This window comes from Microcebus murinus, chromosome 11, assembly GCF_040939455.1.
Source record: "Microcebus murinus isolate Inina chromosome 11, M.murinus_Inina_mat1.0, whole genome shotgun sequence".
Lineage (NCBI taxonomy): Eukaryota > Metazoa > Chordata > Mammalia > Primates > Cheirogaleidae > Microcebus > Microcebus murinus.
Window position 1 is genome coordinate 63592654 of NC_134114.1, and position 21705 is coordinate 63614358.

At 37.3% G+C, this 21705-nt stretch overlaps 1 protein-coding gene across 1 annotated transcript in view; it reads left to right on the plus strand.

Moving 5' to 3' along the window:
* The first annotated feature begins 4298 nt into the window (after window positions 1-4298).
* The window catches only part of RASA1 (RAS p21 protein activator 1), a 92909-nt gene continuing 75502 nt past the window's right edge, over window positions 4299-21705 (plus strand). The window contains exon 1 of the mRNA XM_076008156.1: window positions 4299-5406. Within this exon, the coding sequence (XP_075864271.1) occupies window positions 4889-5406 (518 nt within the window). The 5' untranslated portion in view covers window positions 4299-4888. The remainder of the gene's footprint in view (window positions 5407-21705) is intronic.

A 21705-nucleotide genomic window follows, 5' to 3' on the forward strand; every position in this document is an offset into this window, starting at 1 on the left:
GGAAGGTTTTTTGGTAGACCAAAGAATATAATTTGAATTAGAGACTTTGGAGGATTCTTGAGGTAAAAAAGCCAAAAGTTAGCTGGATTTCATGACTACACTTCAGGTGGTGTTTAAGTTGTTGCTGACATATGCCAAAAATAGAAGTGTAATAATGAGGGATGGTACAGAAGAGACTTTACCTACCCTGACTCCCCTACTTCCCTTGCTCCAAAATTATTCCATTTCCTTTTTTCTTTTAATTTTACCATGGCAGTACTATCATATGTAACAGCCAAGGTATAGAGTGGAAAACATATAAATGTTCCTGTTGAGAGGAAAATAATAGGTAAAGAAAAACATTAAAAATAATGAAGGAGGAAAGTTTCTTATAAAGAATAATGAAAAATATCTGCAAAACAGAGACAGAAGAATAGGAATAAACTAAATAATAAAAAATAAAGACATTTTATATTCTTTCATTTTTCAAGAGATAGTATATTTAGATCTAACTGTTCTAAGCTTGTTTAACCATATGTAGGCTTAAATGTTTCAAGAGTGTGATCAGTGACTTCCTTTGTAATTTATTTTGCAGCCTCAGAGATTGCACTATTCTTTAGTTTCTCGACGGTGTTAATAATTTTCATAAATCTTATTTAGTTATTATGCCACATACTCTAATCCCTGAAGTTATTTATTTTATCATTAAAATATTTCCCTTAACTTGCATCTCCTCAATGTTATTTTCTCAAAAGATCTTCCTAATAAGGAAATTTGTGCTCTAGAGAATTTGAAGATGAAGTCAATAAATGCAGTGGAGATATTAGGATTATAAGTAAAGGCTTCCTTTTAAAATTATTGGTTCAATGAAAACTTTTGACACTATTTAGATAGATTTGGAAGCCTGTTTGTATAGCTGAGTATGTATTAGGGTAAACACAAATTGGACACAATTTGGAAGTCTTCAAACACAGCTGTAAGCTCCTTATCACTTCTTGCTTAGTCCTCCTATCAGAAGCCATTCATATATTTGCTCTAAACTCCTTGAGGTTCTGTAAAATTATAGTTTTATTACTGAGTCAGAATTACCTTTCCACATCCTCAGGGTATCAAAACTTAACATATTTTGTAATGTATTACATTCATATTTGAATTTCCAATAAAGCCAGAATGAGCCAACTTCATTTTCTTAAGTTTTCAGTTTCTTTTCAAATGCAAGTCTTTGTCCAGCATTTTTATTATTTAGTATTCATTAAATACTATATTTCAATATCTAGAGTAACTTTTCTAAATTTCACTAAATTTCTAAAAATATAATAGATTATTTCACTAAGAGTAAATATATTTTGAATTTTCTTCTTTTTTTGTATATTGTTCTGTCCTTTATACCTACCTATTCAATATTATTTGTGAATTTAATTAAGACTGTTCAATTCCCTTTGTTAATTGATGTTACATAACACCATACCTAATACCAATTCCTGCAAAATTCCTGTAATGCCTCTCTTCAAATAGATATTTCATAGTTTTCTTTTTCTTGTTCTTCAGTTTTTGACTCCATAAAACTTCAAGAAGTGTATTTATGTTAGAAAATTCAAGGGCTTGGAAGAAAAGGGAGACACAGAAGTAGGAACTGAAGGAGAAATTAGCAGGAAAAAATAGAACATGATACTATAAATTAGAGATGAGCAGAAAGTCAAAGTGAGTAGAAAAAATGGCAATAGACATATTAAGCTCTTTTGGAAAAAAATAAAGTCATTAAAAATAGACTACTCGTTTGAGATTCAGAAAGCACAGAAGCAATAGTAAAGATCAAAGCCTACATCTGTCCAATAATGGGAATATATTACATATTTGAAAATACCTTATAAAAATATGTAGTAATCTCTTTGGATGAAAAGGATAGCACTAACTCTAAGGTTAAATAAATATAAACTAGGTAAGATATTGGTTAAGTTGATTTACAAATAGACATAGTAGGTCCTTCCTACTAGTTGAGACATTGATTTCCAAAGATGTGAGCTGATCTAATCCAATACTTACCAAAAGGATGGAGATATGCTCAAAGTAATGTGTCAAAGATACCTAGAACTAGTCTAGATAGTAGGACAGATCACAGGTTGTATTTGCTGTAGTTTTGTAGCTACATACAGGTAAAAGTAACTAGAAAACAATATATTTCAGTGTATAATAGGTGTTAGGTCAATTAAATATTGCCCTTGACCTTTAAGTGCTAAAGAATTTTCAAAAAAGGAGAAGGAAGTAATTCTGCAATTAGAGCAGTGAGCCTGACCTGGACTCTCGAGTAACAAACAGATGTTGTGTGAGCATTTAGAGAAGATCTGTGATAACCAAGAACTGGTGACAAACTCCCAGGCCAATGTCCTGCATTTAAGGGTGATTGGTGGTGACTAGGGCAGGAGTGTTGGAGGATTGGGGTGCTAACGTGCTGTAGGTTTTCAAACACTGGATATGTGAAAATTTACTGGGGATGTTGTACTTAGGGTCTATATATTGGGCAGTAGGCAGAGTTGGTACTTTGATGGTCTTGTCTAACTCTGAGAGTCTAAGATTAAAAGAAAAAGAAAAACTGTTCTTAGGGAGGCCATAAATAGTACTTCATTGTTATCTTAAGTATTATGGAACTACTTCATTCTCATTTCCTAACTTCCTTTGTAGAGTAGCACAGTGGTTAGCAACTAAATACCCACATCTCTTACCTAACCATCTAATGAATGACATCCATTCTTTCAGAACCTTTTTTAGCTATTGCATACCTCCTTCTTTAGAGCATACTCTAATATATTGGTTCTCAAACTTGAGTGTTCAAGCAATCACTTGGAGGGCTCATTAAAATAGATTGCTACTAGTTTCTGATTCAGAGGTTCTGGGGTGGCATTTCTAATGAATTCCTAGGATGTTGCACCTTTGAGTTTACTCTGAGAACTCTAGCTTCTTTGAGTAGTCAGTCTTCCTTTTTCCAAGTGGTACCCTGCATAAGTGGTAAGCACAATGAAGGAGTCCTCAGGACTTTTTGATTATTGTGACTGACTAGGTAAATAGGCCTACCCTACGCAAACTTACAAAGGAAATGTATTGCTTGCATTTTGTGACTTCTTTTGGTGGTCTTTACCCGTTTTCCTGCATTTCTATTACAACCCTTTGCCATCCCCAATGTGCTCCTATGTTGATTTGATCATCCTTAGCAGAGAAAATATTGATCTCAATGATCAATATTCAATGGTATTCAATGTGGGATTCCTCCTGGGAGGAATTTAAAACACAAGAACAATATTGTAATTTCAAACAATGGAAAGGATTCCTCCATCTATATGAATACATAGTTTGTATACATTTTAGTATAAAAGATAAAATAAAACCTCTCTCTTGACTGTATTAAGGGTGAGATTTCAATTTATTGATAATTTTTGGCATTATATATAACTTTAACTAGCATCCTGGGACATTCTTGACATTTGACTTGTTGAAGGTGCTTGCATGTGAATCATGCCCTGTAGTCTTTTGCACAGAAACGAGGACAAAAGAGCATTGTAGTGTCCTCTATGGCATCCTTCCTTTTCAAGCCTCTTCATTAGTACCCAACAACCTTGAAATGGCGTAGGTATACATGTGTATGAGACAGTTGGTAAAGAAAACAAAACACGTACATAGAGGTAGAAACCTGACTTCCCAACCACTATTTCAAGAAAATTCTTCACTCTATTCACATGGCCCCCCTTTAGCCATTTGGTTTTCTTCAGTTCCAGAATCTAGTTTTTTTTTTTTACTGATTTTTACTGTGAAACGAAAAGGAAAGCATTAATAGTGCGGTCCACACCTTCAAAGTTGCCCCCCACCCCCTCGCCTGGGTCTGGTTTCTGCGCCGCCAGCTAACGCTGTTTTTTCTAGGGGTCAGGAAGTGGGGAACTAGTTTTCGAGGCATTTTCTTTCCCTTTCTCCTTTCCTTCCTTGCCACCGCTTCAGTGTCCTTCTCGTCTCTCCAATTTTCCCGGCTCCCAGAGGCCGCATGCTCAGGTATTCTTCCCTTCCCTCCTGCCCATCACACAAAGCCCCGTGAGGCACGCGGGCGCCGCTGCCACAGCGCCAGGACCAGAAGCCGCCGCACCACCATGCGCTCGGCACCGGACTGGGACAGCAGGCGAGCGCGCCCCGCGCGTCCCCGCAGCTTCCTTCCCTCCCGACTCTTCCTTTTCCTCCCTCCAGGCCCGGCCGGCCCCGCCCCCGCGCCTGCGCAGAAGCTGCCCTCTCCCTCCTCTTCCACCCTTCCTTCCCCCGCCCCTCCTCCCCTGCCCCGCCTTCCTTTCTCTCTCCGGTTTCACTAACTGAAAGCTCCAGGTAGTGAGCTGCTGGGTCGATTTCCCCGCTACCCCGCCCCCGTTCCTCCTCTTCCCCCCACCCCTCCCATCTCCTGCCTGGTGGAGGATGAAGCGGCTGCAGTGGCCCCAGCCCCTGCAGCGGCACCGGCGGTGGCTGCGGTGGGGGTGGCCGGAACTGGGGTGGTGAAGAAGCGGTGTCGGTGGCTGAAGGAGCGGCAGCCGCCTCAGCCGCTTCCCCTGTGTTTCCTTTTCGCTTTAGTGCAGCCAGGAAGTTTTTCGCTTCTGTGCATGTGTGCGCGCGCGAGTGTGGGTGTGTAAGGTGAGGTTTGGGCAGCGTTGTGCAGGCGTTGGGTTTTTTGCCCACTTCGCTTCCCGTAACCCAGGCAGCTCTGGAGCCTGGGCTGTGGCCCTAGGAGGGGGCGCGGCGGCGGGCTCTCTCCTTTTGTTGTTGTTTCCTCCGCCCGGGGAGCTGAAGGGGGGACGCGTCTGGGTGGGGCGGCTCGGAGCCGGGGCCTGGTGGCCCCCGGGGCTCCCGGGCGGGCAGGGTAGGGCAGAGTAGAGCGGGCTTCAACATGATGGCGGCCGAGGCCGGCGGTGAGGAGGGCGGCCCGGTGACTGCCGGGGCAGGAGGCGGCGGCGCGGCTGCGGGCTCCAGTGCCTATCCGGCGGTGTGTCGGGTGAAGATCCCCGCGGCCTTGCCTTTGGCAGCCGCCCCCTATCCTGGGCTGGTGGAGGCCGGAGTGGCCGGGACTCTGGGTAGCGGAGCCGCTTTGGGGTCAGGGTTTCTGGGAGCCGGGTCCGTGGCGGGGGCACTGGGGGGAGCCGGGTTGACAGGGGGAGGTGCCGCTGCTGGCGTGGCTGGTGCTGCCGCCGCCGGACCTAGTGGAGAGATGGCGCTCACCAAGCTGACCACCTCGTTGCCGGCTGAGACTCTTGGGCCGGGCGGCGGATTCCCCCCTTTGCCGCCGCCGCCTCCGCTGCCCTCTTTGGGCGCGGGCCTGGGGACCGTGGATGAAGGTGACTCTCTGGATGGACCAGAATACGAGGAGGAAGAGGTGGCCATACCGCTGACTGCTCCTCCAACTAACCAGTAAGTGGCTGTTCAGGGATTGGGGAAGCTGGTTCCAGGAAAGAAGTGGGAATGATGGAGTAAAACTTACCTTGTCCTTTCAGCTGTGATATGTTTTGAAAAGTTTTGAAGTTTCAGGTTTCATCCGTAGGGATTTAATGCGATCGCTCATCTTCCCTACAGGCATACTACTCCCTGGTGTCTTCGTATAATTTAATGCTCCCCTGGGAAGATGTAAAGTTTTTAAAATGGAAAGCATGGGAAAAAGTGTATCCAGTGAAAACCGGATATGGTTCTGCCCCTTCCAAATTGAGCTGGTGTTTTAGGATTCAGCCAAGCTGCAGCTATCAAGGCAGTCATAGTCTGTGTTAACCTGTGTGTGTTCCCTGATAAAGCTGGATGGTTAGTGAGAAGCTTTGAATACAAGTATTTAAAAGAGTATTGTATTAATATAATTTGAAAAATATATTGGTCAAAATGTTTTTGTTGCACTGCACATCTCAGCTTCAGTCTACTGAAAGCATAGTGATGCAGAAGTCATTGGATCACTTATGAAAACGTGGATCAGAGAGAAAGGAGTTCTATGAATTACAGGTGTTATTAAGGGCCCATACTCCAGCGATGTCTATATCTTCTTCCAGACTTCCTTTTTATTAATATTCATGTAATGGTTTGCCAATGGAGACTTTAGAAGTACAATAGTGAAGTAACACTATAATAGTATAATACTATACTATTATAGTACACTATAATAGTATAATAGTATTACTATAATAGCGCTTCTCATCAGCACTTTTTGTTGGTGACCAGTACAGTATTTTTTTGAAAATTAATTTTGATAATTTACTGCGTGATATACAGGACAAGTGACTGTTTTCATATAAGTTAGTATTACCTTACTTGTTCTCTTATGTGAACTTAGGTGTGTATTTCATAACAGTGGTCCTTGATGAGAGCAAAAGGTTGGGATGAGAAGTGGTAATAATAGGCAAAACTTGTTTTATAGAACTCTCGTATCAGTCTTAATTGACCCTTAGAATTTCAATAACCTTGGTGAGTATCAGGAAAAAAAGATTTGGTTCATATGTTAATAGTCAATTGGACAATTCCAAGTTTTTTAGGGGTAAGCTGCTTCAAAGGATTTAGAAAAGACATAAACTAATTAGGAAAAGATTCTGTAATACTAATCCATTTTTGACTTAAGGCTACATCCTTTAATACTTAAGGTGGAAAAGTAAAGTTAGTCTGATTTATTTCAGCCATATTGTACTCCTTTTATATTAAGTAGAATTCAATTTTTTGGTCTAATTATATTTCAACTAATTTCATGTCTTATATTGCAAAATTTGGGGGAGTGTTCTGGAAGTGCTAAAAATTCCAGTTTTACAGCATTGCTTTTGAAAAAAATCAGTTAAATATTTATTGAGTATGCACTGAATGCTTAGAACTGTGGTTATAATAAATAGAATGCAACTGTTCATACTGAAAGAATCTAGTCTTAATGTTAGTTTAGAACCTAATTGACTTAGGCATATTTAAGATATTGTAGTTCATAATTTTTTTGAAAAGACTATTTTTAGAGTAGTTTTAGGTTCACAGCAAAATTGAGGGGAAAGTACAGAGTGTTCCCATTAAATTCTTAATAAATATGATTATTTAGGCAAAGTCATGTTTGTGAGAGGTCTATTGTCTGAGATTTTCATCATTATATATATTTAGGAATAAAAATAATGTTTGTCTGACTGTATATATGAGACTTGGTTCATGGTCTAAAAAGTACCCTCCATTTCTAGTGTGTTTATAAAATTTACTGCTGAGAAGTACAAATTTCCCTCTTTTTTTTATCTTAGATATCAACCCAGAGTCACTGGAGGCAATACAGTGTAGTGGTTAAGCGTGCAAATTCTGAAGTTAGACAAGATTTGGGTTGGAATCCTGACTCTGCCACTTACTAGCTGTGTGATCTTGGAAAGGTCAGTTTCCCCATCTGTAAAATGGGGATAATAATGGTACCTTCCTCATATGGTTGTTTTTAAGATTTAATGAGAACCCTGATGTATTCAGCAGTGCCTGGCATATAGTAAGTGTTCAATAAATAAATAGTCCCACTCTCCAAACTATAATATAATTTTGTTTTCATTAAATTGCCTACTAATTCCTTTGGTATAGGGTCTCCCTCATTAATTACTACTTTAGAGAATGTTTTGAACTCAAAGGCAAGCCTATCGTGATTGATTCTATTAGAAATTTCATTTTAACTTCCGAAGGGCTTCCAGTAGTAGGTTAAGTAATTTTAGAGGTGAAATCAAGTGTTTTCTATAAATTCCTATTTTAAAATGGAAGGAAAAAGCCTTTAAAACTTCGTTAAATAATGTTACATCTTTTGTACAAGTATTGCAGAAATGTTGTCTAGTAATTGGTCACACCTTATTTATTGTGTGGTTATTAAGGAGGTTTAGGTCATAGGTTTGAGTCTGTGTTTTGTTAGAGTGGGATTCCCTGGTCAGGGAGTTCAACCTTGTTTCTAACTAGTTTTGTACTGTTGATAACAAGAGAGTTAAGTGACAATGTGTAGCTAGACCAGTGCAAATATACTAACACTGTTGGTATTTTGTACCTTGTTTTTCTGTGTGCATGGTGAATCATTAGTTCTATTGTTTGTTACTGAGCATTTTCATTAGTTTGGCTAAAGCTGGAAAGGTTTGTGTAATTTGCACTATTACATTTATCTGAATATTTTCCTTTTTGCGGGTTTTGAGAAAATTTTATAAAGAAAAAAATTTTTTTCTGCTACAAAAGGTTCTTCATTTATTCTATCTAAAACTGCTAACAGATTTCTTTTTTTTTTTTTTTTTTTTTGAGACAGAGTCTCGCTTTCTTGCCTAGGTTAGAGTGAGTGCCATGGCGTCAGCCTAGCTCACAGCAACCTCAAACTCCTGGGCTTAAGCAATCCTACTGCCTCAGCCTCCCAAGTAGCTGGGACTACAGGCATGTGCCACCATGCCCGGCTAATTTTATATATATATTAGTTGGCCAATTAATTTCTTTCTATTTATAGTAGAGACGGGGTCTCGCTCTTGCTCAGGCTGGTTTCGAACTCCTGACCTTGAGCAATCCGCCCGCCTCGGCCTCCCAGAGTGCTAGGATTACAAGCGTGAGCCACCGCGCCCGGCCTCAGATTTCTTTTTCAAAAGAGAAAAAAGGTTAAATTAAAGGAGTTTGTCACTGGTGTAGGAAATCTGTAATTTTATAGAGCTGCTTTTCATAGTCCTTATTATTTTTTTCTTTCTTCTGTAGGGGTGAGGGGTGGTGGAAAAGGAGTATTGTTTCCCCCTAGTGCACCTTCTCCCTAGTATGCCTTCAATTCTATAGAGAGATTTTTAACTGTGAGCCTGCAGTAAGTAGCAGGAGGCCCTTAGTGAGAATCCAACCCATAGATATACATTGCTTGGTCTTGGTGTCTTTGGAACGTTTAATAATTAGGTGTCACCATTTAAAAATAGGAAGTCTTCACATTTAAGAAGTCTTGATTTCTAGCATCTCTTGAAAAATCACAGGGCTTGGCTATCCTTAGTAGCCATTCCTACTTGAGAGTAGATTATTAGAGCTGACAGTGGTTGCCTCTTTTAGGTGGGTACTGAGTGCTCCAGTTTGCTGTAGCCTCTACCAGGGCTACTTTGCTTTGGATATTACAGTATTTGCCTGGCATCTGAATTAGATCTTACCCTGGACCTAATATTCAGATTTTTCTAGCCTGTAACTTTAAGAAGAAGGAAATAAGGAATATAAATAGTAGCTTTCTTTTCGTTAAAAATCATTTTGCTGTCTGTGTAAAAATAAAACCATTTTCAATTAAGTCAAATAATTGCTGAAGGTTGATGTTAGAACATGTGGCATTCGTTAACTTTGCCACTGATTGCATTATAACTATGAGTAAGTTATTGTTTCTTAATAAAGATGGGGATGAGAATTACAAAGATTAGTTATGGACAGAGTGGTTGCTGACCAGGACTCAGATATTTTTATTGTATTTGTATGAGTGGTAGAGAAATGTAGTAGGTGCTTCAAGGGTTACCACGAGTGAAATGCCCCTTTTCTCAATGAGTCTCTCTTCTAGGGGAGTTTTAGATCTAGTAGGAAGTTAAATAAACTAATAACTGTGACTCAGGCTAGATTAAGATAAATATTACGAGTGAAGTATATGAGCAAAAGGTCATGGAGATTAAAAAAGAACAAGAAATTTATATGATCAGGATCAGTAAGTTTTTTTGAGGAAAAGTAGCAGGTAATGTTTTTCTTGGTGCCTAACTTATTTTCTGAGCAAGAGGTGATTGGTTCTGATGCCCTTCGCCTAATGTTTCTATCAAGTCAAAAATAATGATGAATTAAATGAATATAAACTTTCAACCCTTCATGAAGAGTGTGTTTTACTGAACTCTTAATTATTTACCTGTGGTCAGGAGGGAGGTTGAAGGGGCTGCTTTATAGTTAGTGAGGTATAGAGCACAGCCAAAGGCTAGAATTGGTATGGATCATTGATTAGCCACTCAGAGGAAACCAGGCATACATTATTGACAAAGATAAAAAGGACATCTGTAAATTAGAAATAAGAAGAGGAAAATGAAGAGTAGGCCTTTCTGATTGCTTTACTCCTATATCTTTTCTGGCTATTAGATAAATGAGCAGAATGCCTTTAAGAACACTTAAATACCCAAAACAGTATCTTTGGGGGAAAGTGTTTTCAATAATTACTGATAATAATTGTTACCACTGATTTTTTGTTGTTGTTGTTGCTTACTACCTAACAGGAACAGTTCTAATTGTTTTGGTTATCTATTGCTGTATAATAAAGCACAACAATAATTAGTTGCTAAAACAACAATTATGTATTTGCTCTTGATTTAAAATTTGAGTTGGGGTTGATGGAGACTATTCCATGTGTCATCTGTTGGTTATAATGTCCAAGGTAGCTTCTTATAAATCTGGTGCCTTAGCTGGAATGGCTAGAACAGCTGGTAGATAGCTGGGCATCTTCCTCTCTTCCTCTTTCCTTCCTGCCACATAGCCTCTCCACTTGAAGAAACTTGGGCTTTTTCATAGCATGACAGCTGTGTTCTATGAGGGAGCTTTCCAAGTCCCAGTGTGCCAGTACTAGTTAAGCTTGTGTGTTCCTCCCGTTTGCTTCCATTGGCCAGTGCTAGTCACATGACCCGGTATGGATTTTTTGGGAGGTGACCTCAATACTGGGAGTTGAGCTTTCTCGAGGGTACCAAAGTAAAAGTATACCATGTGTATTACTCCTTTACTTGTAATATCAGGTAATACTGGAATACTGTTGGTGAGGGATAGGGTGGGAGAAAGGGCAAACATATAAGAGTTCTTCCCTTAGTCCCAGCATGATAAATTGTCTTCATTAACTGATTCAAGTATCCCCACAATAGATGTTACTATTTGGCTACCATTATCTTAATTTTAAACCAAAAATATTGACTATGGATGGTGGTTATTGTTTCAATATGCAGGGATTTGTATAATAGGTGTGTTATCTTAAAATCAACTGCAATGCATTTCAATTTTGGGCTAAGTTAAAAATAGTCGTTATTAGAGAACACCTACGAAAATGTCTCCTTAAGTTTTACTGCATCTTAACAGGATTTGAGGTATGATTTTAGACATTTAGTGATTATGTGATTTAGTAAAACAGTGAACATTATGGGGGATGAAAAATTAGAATATACAGTCTAGTTGAAAAATAAGGCAGTACTGATAGAGAGATGATAAATTTAGTCTGCAGACATGTACAGGTTAAGTTTTTCAAATTCAAAGGATAGTTATTGGAGAGTTGAAAGAATGAAAGTAAATGAAAGAATGATACTGAAATCTCATATGATAATCCTCTTATTGGAGTTTTTTTTTTTTTTTTTTTTTTTTTTTTTGAGACAGAGTCTCGCTTTGTTGCCCAGGCTAGAGTGAGTGCCATGGCATTAGCCTAGCTCACAGCAACCTCAAACTCCTGGGCTCAAGCAATCCTATTGCCTCAGCCTACCAAGTGGCTGAGACTACAGGCATGTGCCACCATGCCTAGCTAATTTTTTCTCTCTATATTAGTTGGCCAATTAATTTCTCTTTATAGTAGAGACCGGGTCTTGCTCTTGCTCAGGCTGGTTTCGAACTCCTGACCTTGAGCAATCCGCCCACCTCGGCCTCCCAGGGTGCTAGGATTACAGGCGTGAGCCACAATGCCTGGCCTCTTATTGGAGTCTTATAGAGAAAAAGTTTGGCTTTTGTAGCATTAGCATTTGATATTATAGTCATAAGATGATATGTATAGATGCATAGAATTTTAGTGATAGAGGGAACCCTCTTACTACCCACGTACAGAAGCAGACTCGGGTAGAGTAGTTTGCTTAAGTTTCACATAACCAGGTAGTAGCAGGACTGGGACAGAATCCAGTTCTCATAATTTTTCAGATATGTCCAGATGTGGGTAATATTTATATATATATATTTTGGAGGAGACTAGAAGGCAAAGTCTTAGTATTTACTAATCATTCACTGTGTATCAGGTACTTTACATAGATTATGTAGTTTAATTCTTATACAGTGAGAATGGGTATCATCTTTATTTTCATTGTTGAGAAAACTGAATGATAGAATTCTAATGCAAACACTGTACTTTTTGCTTTGCCTTGCCCGCTTTCCCTTCCAGTACATATAATACACATATATATACATGCACCCATACAAAAGTGAATATATAATACTTCAGGGCTGGCAGTCACTGGGTGTCATGGACTGAATTGTTTCCCTTCTCCCCGACACCACCCCCACCTAAATTCATAGGCTGAAGCCCTAACCCCCAATGTAACCTGTTTGGAGATAGTTCCTTTAAAGAGGTAATTAATGTTAAATGAGGTTATAGGGTGGCTCATGAACTCTGTAGAATGGATATACTAATAAGAGACACCAGGAGTATGTGTGCAGAGAGAAAAGGTCATGTGAGGACAGTGAGAAGGCCTTCATTTTCAAGCTAATGAAAGAGGACTTACCAGAAACCAACTTTGCCTCCACCTTTATATTTCTGTTTCTAGCCTGCAGAACTGTAAGAAAGTAATTTCTGTTGTTTAAGCCACCCAGACTGTGTGATATTTTATTATGGTAGCCCGAATTGATCAATACATGGGTAACTCATCATCTTTAAAAATGGATTTGGATGATGTGGGAGCAGATTAAATGCACATCTGCTGCTTGAGAAATACTTTTTTAATATCATTCTTTTAATTCCTGTCTTTCACTGTAGGAAAGAAAAACTAGCCTTATTTTACCTTCTTTATTAGTCAGTGATTTTTATTTCTTTTGGCTATACTTGTGTTGAAAGGTAGAAGTCATATTTAAATAAATGCATGTCTGATTATTATGTGTAGGAAAGATCCTACATATGACTACAGTAGCCATGGAAAATCTTGTGGATGATGTTGCTCCAGCAAATTTTCCGTATTCATATGTTCATTGTTGTAACAGTCAGTGTTACTTTAAAAATTCTGTTTTTCTAATATAATATGTCTGCCTGAAGCTAAGTGAAAGACCTAGAGACCTCCCTTAATTCTTGTAAGTCTTTTTTTAGGTGTAACTCACTAAACTGGATTCACATTTAAGATACTTGTATAATAATAGAACCCTATTCCTCCTCTGTCCTTGTTTGTCTATCTAAATATTGATCTATTTCTCTTTACTTTTGAGTTAGGTTTTTTCTTTTGAGATAATTATAGATTCACGTGCAGTTTTAAGAAATTAATAATACAGAGATGTACCCTTTCGTCCTTTTTACCTCAGTGGTAACATTTTCATAACTAACTATAGTACAGTATCACAACCAGGAAGTTGACATTGATATAGTCCATTTATTTTATTTAGATTTCACCATTTTACATGTACACATTGTTGTGTGTGTGTGGGCTATGTTGTATTTAGTTCTGTGCAGTTTTATCACACCACTTACTGTGATGTAAATGCATGTAATTATCACTGTACTAAAGATAACAATGGTTTCATCACTACCAGGATCCTTTGTGCTGCACTTTATCAGGAGACTCTCCTCTCACTTCCGCTCTCTCTTTCCCTAATCTCTGGCAACCACTAATCTGTTCTTTATTTTGTTATTTAAAGAAGATTATATAAATGGAATCATACAGTATGTACCCTTTGGGGATTAACATTTGTCATTCAGCATGGTTTCCTCAAAATTCAACTAAGTTGTTGCATATATCAATATTTTGTTCCTTTTTGGTGTCAACCAATAGTTCATGGTATGGGCGTACCAGGGTTTGTTTAACCATTCAGCCATTGGGGAACATTTGAGTCATTTCCAGTTTTGTCTGTTATGAAAAAAGGCTGCCATAAACATTTGTGTATATGTTTTAGTGTGAACATAAGTTTTCATTTCTGTCAGATAAGTTCCTGTGAGTATAATTACTATATTATATATAGTAATTATTTTATATAATACTATATATAATATGACATATTATATATAGTAATTATATTAGTTGCATGTTTACTTTCATAAGAAACTGCCAGTCTGTTTTCTAGAATGGCTATTTTACATTCCCACCAGCAATGTTTGAGTGATCCAGTTTCTCTATATCCTTACTAGCATTTGATATGGTCACCATTTTCTATTTATATTTTAGCCATTTTGATAGTTGTTCTGTGATATCTCATTGTAGTTTTAATTAGCATTTTCCTAATGGCCAATAATATTGACAGATCTTTTCAGATACTCATTTGCCATCTGTATATCCTCTGGTGAAATGTCTGTTCATGTCATTTGTCCGTCTTCAAATACTATTTTATTTTTAGTTGTTGAGTTTCAAGAGGTTCATCTATTTTGTAGCATGTGTCAGAATGTTCTTTTTAAGGCTGAATAATATTCCATTGTATGTATATATCACATTTTGTTTGCCCATTTATCCATCCATGGACATTTGGGTTGCTTCTGCCTTTTGGCTGTTGTGAATAATGTACATATGGTATACAGATATCTATGTGAGTGCCTGCTTTCACTGGTGTATATAACCAGAAGTGGAATTGCTGGATCATAAGGCAATTCTGTTACTAATTTTCTGAGGAATTGTCATGCTGTTTTCTACGGTAGCTACACCATTTTGCAGTCCCACTAGCTTTGCACAAAGGTTGCGGTCGCAATTTTCTACTTCCTCACTAACACTTGTTATTTTCTCTTTTCTTAATAGTAGTTATCCTAGTGAGTGGGAAGTGGTACCTATGGAAATGCATTTCCCTAAGATTAGTGATGTTGAATATCTTTCCTTGTGTTTATCGGACACTTGTATGTCTTTTTTTGGAGAAATGTCTGTTGAAGTCCTTTGCTCATTTTTGAATTGGATTTTGAATTTTTTGTTGTTGATTTGTAGGAGTTCTTTATATATTCTGGATATCGATCCCCTTATTGGATGTATGATTTGCAAATATTTTCTCCCATTCTATGGGTTATTTTTTAATTCTGTTGACAGTGCCCTTTGATACACAGAGGTTCTTAATTTTGATGAACTCCAACTTACCTATTTTTTCTTTTGTTGTCTGTAATTTTTATTTCAACCATCAACCATAAGCTATGATTTTATGATTTTAAAATCTCTGGAGTAGAAGGGTGGTTTGTTTTTTGTTTTTTGTTTTTTTTTGGGTAGAGATGGAGTCTCACTATATTGTCCAGGCTGGCCTCCAACTCCTGGCCTCAAGTGATCCTTCCACCCTAGTCTCCCAAAATACTGAGATTATAGGTGTGAGCCACTGCACCTGACCAGTTTGTTGTTTTTACCCACATTTTTGCTTTTCTCATTGTTTTTTCTTCTTGATGTTTTAAGATTCTTTGAAGAATTTTCTTAGCCATTCTTCAAGGGTATGTCTGCTGGTGACAATTTCTTAGTTTTCCTTTACCTGTGAATGCCATTTCACCAGAATTTCAGAAAGATAGTTTTACCACATGTAGCATTTATGATTGACAATTCTTAGTTCTTTTCTTTCAGTGGTTGAAAAATTTTGAGCAGCTTTCTTTTGACTTTTGTGGTTTCAGATGAGAAATCTGTTGTCACTTGAATTGGTTTTCCCCTATAGGTAATGCATCTTTTTTCTGTGGTTGCTTTCAAGATTTCTTTCTTTGTCTTTGTTTTCAGAAGTTTATTGATGATATGTCAAGATGTAATTTCTTTGGATTTACCTATTTGAGGTTTGCTCACTTCTCGAATCTGTAGGTTTATGTTCTTCTCCAAATTTGGATGTTTGTAGCCATTTTTTGGAATACTCTTTCAACTCCACTTTCTTTTTCTTTTTTTAATGAAACTCCAGTGATATGAGTTAGATTATTTATTATTGTCATCACAAACCTTTGAGACTTTGTTAATTTCTTTTCCTTTCCTCTCTGTTGTTCAGATTGGGTAAATTCTGTTGACCTGTCTGTCTTTAGGTTTGCTGATTCTGTCTTCTGTTATCTCTGCTATTGAGCCCATATAATACATTTTAAAAAAAATTACTTTGTAAGCCTGGGCATGGCAGCCTGTATCTGTATTCCCAGCACTTCAGGGGGCTGAAGTGGGATGATCTTAAGACCAGCCTGGGCAACATATCTAGATGTCATCTCTACAAAAAACTGGGTAAAAAGAAAAAACAAAAAGCCGGGTATGGTGGTGTACACCTGTGGGCCCAGTTACTCGAGAGGCTAAGGCAGGAGGATCACTTGAGCCCAAGAGTTTGAGGTTTACAGTGAGCTATGATTGTGCCACTGCATTCCAGCCTGAGTGACAGAGCCAGAACCTGTTTCTAGAACAACAAAAATTAATATTTAAATTGACAAAAATTGTGTATATTTATGATGTACAATGTGATGTTTTGAAATATGTATACATCATATTGTATGATGGCTAAATAGAGATATTTATGGCTAAATAGAGATAACTAATATATGCATTACCTTACATACTGAGCATCTTTTGTACTGAGAACACTTAAAATCTTTGCAATTTCAAGTATACGAGATGTTATTATTAACTATGTTGTACCATGTCGTACCATAGATCTCTTGAACTTATTCCTCCTGTCTAACTGAAATTTTGTTTCCTTTGATCAACATCTTCTCAACATTTCATCCAGTAAGTTTTGTTTATTTTCTTTACTTTTTGTTGTTGTGTTTTTTAGTTCTATAATTTCCATTTGTTTTTATGACTTTCTTTACTGAGATTTTCCTTTTCTTGTCTGGTTTAACTGAATTTTTAATTGATTGTTGAAGTGTTTTTTATGATGTTTGCTTTAAAATCTTTTAAAAATCATTCAGAGATCTAATACATATCAGTGGTAGCATCTGTTGATTGTCTTTTTCTAATCCAAGTTATGATTTTCTTGGTTCTTGGCATGATGGGTGAGTTTTGATTGTTGTACAATTTGGCTTCTATATAGTTTTTTTTTTTTGAGACAGAGTCTCCCTTTGTTGCCCAGGCTAGAGTGAGTACTGTGGAACAGCCTAACTCATAGCAACCTGACACTCCTGGGCTCAAGCAATACTGCTTCCTCAGCCTCCCGAGTAGCTGGGACTACAGGCATGCGCCACCATGCCTGGCTAACTTTTTCTGTATTATGTATTTTTTTTAAATCACCTTTGCCCCCTAAGTATGATTAATATGTGTCTACTGTATAAAATTCGGAGACTGTTAGAATTTACTGTTAGAAATTACAGGTGTGGTGGCTCATGCCTGTAATCCTAGCACTCTGGGAGGCCAAGGTGGGTGGATTGCTCAAGGTCAGGAGTTTGAAACCAGCCTGAGCAAGAGCAAGACCCCTTCTCTACTAAAAATAGAAAGACATTAATTGGCCAACTAAAAATATATAGAAAAAATTAGCCAGGCATGGTGGCGCATGCCTGTAGTCCCAGCTACTTGGGAGGCTGAGGCAGGAGGATCGTCTGAGCCCAGGAGTTTGAGGTTGCTATGAGCTAGGCTGATGCCATGGCACTATAGGCCAGGCAACAGAGTGAGACTGTCCCCTTCTCCCCCCTCTAAAAAAAGAAAATACAAAGAAAAAAAATCATTCACGTTTACTAACAAAGATAACTACTATAATTTTTTTGCATATTATGTATATATTGGAAATGTATCTGTATATATTCCTATTCTGTGGAATATAATTAATTATACCTAACACATACGAGCTAACATACGAGTACATTGAGATGTGGAGAGTTTGGTAACTTTCTCAGATCACAGAGCTACCAAATGATTCATACCAAAGTTTTTGACCCCTAAGTCTATACTTTGGTATATTCACTCTTCTGTTTTTCTTTCTTACCACTTCAGAAAAATTGTTTCAGTAAGAGAATGAAGTTTTTTAAAGGAGAGACAGCCAGGAGATTAATAGGCATCTTAAAAGCATTTCGTATAGTGTTTAAGTACTTCAGAATATGCTGATAGATATTTAGATACATGTACATACATTCTGAAGATTATCTTGGGCAATAGAGAAATGAGCTTTAATGTCTCCATATATGCATTTACTTAGGGATGTTTGAATAAATAAAAAATTCCTTAAAGTTGAATGAGAAGTGATAATATGCCTTTTTTTTTTTTTTTGATAAATTTTTCTCTCTTTTCCAGGGAAATACAGTAAGTCCTCATTTAATATTGATAGGATCTTGGAAACTGTGACTTCAAGTGAAAGAAAATACTGTGAAACTAAATTTTTTCTCATTAATATTATAACAAAATAACATTTGAGGATCCTATTATGTGTTGTTTTGTTTAAAGTTGCAGTTTCCAAAAACCTATCAATGATAAGTGAGGACTTAACTATAGTATTTTTTTAAATTAAATTATTGTTAGCTTTCTTACTCATTTATTGAGCAATAACTGTATAGGAATTCTTTCATACATTCTCTCACTTAAGTAACTATAGTTCTTTCTGTATATAAGTAGGTAGATAGTGAGCTTTGGTGCTTGTACACATCAGTTGAATTTTAGCATGGCTGCAAAAGCATGGATTTAGAGGAAATTAGTAATCACTGGATTAAGTAGTGATCATATGAAGCTTAGAAATATTTTACTGTTTAGTTCCTCTTTGACTAAGAAAGCTAATCCAGGTATCCAGAGGAATTGATACTACACTTACTACTTATGGGATGCTGCCGTGTTTATTGCTGATGGTAGGAAAAATAACATTTTAATTAGATTTTAGTAGTTCTTTGGAATTATCTAAGAATTCGCTACATTTGTCATTCCTCACAGTTAAAGAGAAGTTAAATATGTGGTTTGTTTTTATATGTTTGTATGTAGTCATTTATAGTGATTTTTTTCTTTTCAAGGCAATAAGGACAAGGGATGCAAAATAAGAAAAAGTGTTGGATTTAATGGTTAAAGGTGGTGTATAAATGACAGGAATGCAGTTTGAGTAAAATAGTGAATACTAGATAGGCACAGAATTTGTTTTCCCTAGTTCACTTTTTTAAAATTAATAAACTTTATTTTTTAGAGTAGTTTAGGTTCACAGCAAAATTGAGGGGAAATTATAGAGTTCCCATAATTCTCCTCTCTTTCCAGCTATTGATATTCAGCACTGTGGTACATTTGTTACAGTTCATGAACCTACATTTTATACATCATCACCCTACATTTATAGTTTCCATTAGGGTTTATTCTTGGTGTCGTACATTTTATGGGTTTTGACAAATGTATAATGACATGTATCACCCATTGTAGTATTATATAAAATATTTTCACTGCCTAAAAATCCTTTGTACATTTCCTATTTACCCTTCCCACCTTCCCTCTCCCTGGACCCCTGGCAACCACTAATCCTTTTACTGTCTTCGTAGTTTTGCCTTTTCCAGAATATCATATAGATGGAATCTCATAGTATGTAGCCTTTTCAGATTGGCTTCTTTAACTTAGTAATATGCATTTAAGATTCTCCCATGTATTTTCATGGCTTGATAGCTCATTTCTTATTAGTACTGAATAATATTCCATAGTCTGAATATACCATAATTTGTTTATCCAGTCAGCTACTGAAGGACATCTTAGTTGCTTCCAAGATTTGGTAATTGTTGAATAATGCTGCTGTAAACACCCACATTCAGGTTTTTGTGTTAATGTAAATTTTCAACTTATTTCAGTAAAATCTAGGAAGCCCAATTGCTGGGTAGTATAGGAAGAATATGTTTAGTTTTTGAAAGAAACAGCCAAACTGTCTTCCAAGGTGGCCGTGCCATTTTGCATTCCCACTATCAGTAAATGAGAATTCCCATTGTTCTTTGTTCTCATCAGCATTTGATGTTGTCAGTGTTTTGGTTTTTGTCCATTCTAATAGGTATATAGTAGTATCTTGTTTTAGTACACAATTCTTTAATCACATATGATGCTGAATATCTTTTCGTGTGCTTATTTGCCATTTATATATCTTCTTTGGTGAGATGTCTGTTCAGGTCTTTTTCCCATTTTTGAATCATGCCATTTGTTCTCTTATTGCTGAGAAGAGTTCTTTGTATATTCTTGTGTAATATCAGATGTGTCTTTTGCAAATATTTTTTGTTTAGTACCTGGCTTGTCTTTTCATTCTCTTGACAGTGCTTTTTGCATAACAAAGTTTCTAATTTTAATGAAATACAGCTTATCAGTTATTTCTTTCATGGATCATGGCTTTTGTGTTCTATCTGAAAAGTCATTTCTGTTACCAAGGTCATCTAGGTTTTCTCATATGTTGTCTTCTAAGAGTTTTATGTTATAGTTTTGCATTTTACAGTTAGGTCTGTGATCCATTTTGAGTTAAATTTGTGCATAGTATGAAGTCAGTATCTAGATTCATTTTTTTGTTTTTGGTTTTTTTTTTTTTTTTTTTTGAGACAGAGTCTCGCTTTGTTGCCCAGGCTAGAGTGAGTGCCGTGGCGTCAGCCTAGCTCACAGCAACCTCAAACTCCTGGGCTCGAGTGATCCTCCTGCCTCAGCCTCCCGAGTAGCTGGGACTACAGGCATGCGCCACCATGCCCAGCTAATTTTTTATATATATATCAGTTGGCCAATTAATTTCTTTCTATTTATAGTAGAGACGGGGTCTCGCTCTTGCTCAGGCTGGTTTTGAACTCCTGACCTTGAGCAATCCGCCCGCCTCGGCCTCCCAAGAGCTAGGATTACAGGCGTGAGCCACAGCGCCCGGCCTTGTTTTGTTTTTTGTATGTGGATGTCCAGTTGTTCCAACACTATTTGTTGAAAAGACTGTCTTTGTTACATTGTATTGCCTTTGCTTCCTTGTCAAAGATCAGTTGATTATATTTATTTGGGTTTATTTCTGGGCTCTCCATTCTGTGCCATTGATCTATTTGTCTATTCTTTTGCCAATACCACACCATCTTGCTTATTTTTGCATTATAATAAGTCTAGAAGTCTGGTAATAGCTCTCTTCCAACTTTGTTCTTCTTCTTCAATATTGTGTTGGCTACTCTGGGTACCTCTCCATATCAACTTTTTTTTTTTTTTTTTTTTTTGAGACAGAGTCTCATTCTGTCACCCAAGCTAGAGTGCGGTGGCATCAGCCTAGCTCACAGCAACTTCCAACTCCTGGGCTCAAGCCATCCTTCTGCCTCAGCCTCCCTAGTAGGGACTACAGGCATGTACCACCATGCCTGGCTAATTTTTTTCTATATATATTTTTAGTTGTCTGGATAATTTCTTTCTATTTTTAGTAGAGACGGGTTCTTGCTCTTGCTCAGGCTGGTCTCAAACTACTGACCTCAAGATATCCTCCTGCCTTGGCCTCCCAGAGTGCTAGGATTACAGGTATGAGCCATTGCACCCGGCCTCCATATCAACTTTAAAATCATCATTTTGTTAATATCTGAAAATAACTTGGGATTTTGATTGGGTCATGTTGAATTTGTATATCAAGTTGGGAAGAATTGGCATCTTGGCTTCATTGAGTCTTCCTATTCATGAAATTGGAATATTTTTCCATTTAGTTCTTTGATTTCTTTCATCATAGATTTTTTCATATAGATCTTATATGTATTTTGTTAGATTTATACCTAAGTATTTCATTTTGGGGCATGCTAATATAAATGGTAATATATTTTTAATTCCAAATTCCACTTGTTCATTTCTGGTATATATAGGAATGCCATTGACTTTTATATTAACCTTGTATTCTGCAGCCTTGCTTGTTAATTTCATGAGGGTTGTTTTTGCAGTTCTTTTGGATTTTCTGCATAGACAATCATGTCATCTGAAAACAAAAACAGTTTTGTTTTTTCCTTCCCAACAAGTATACCTTTTA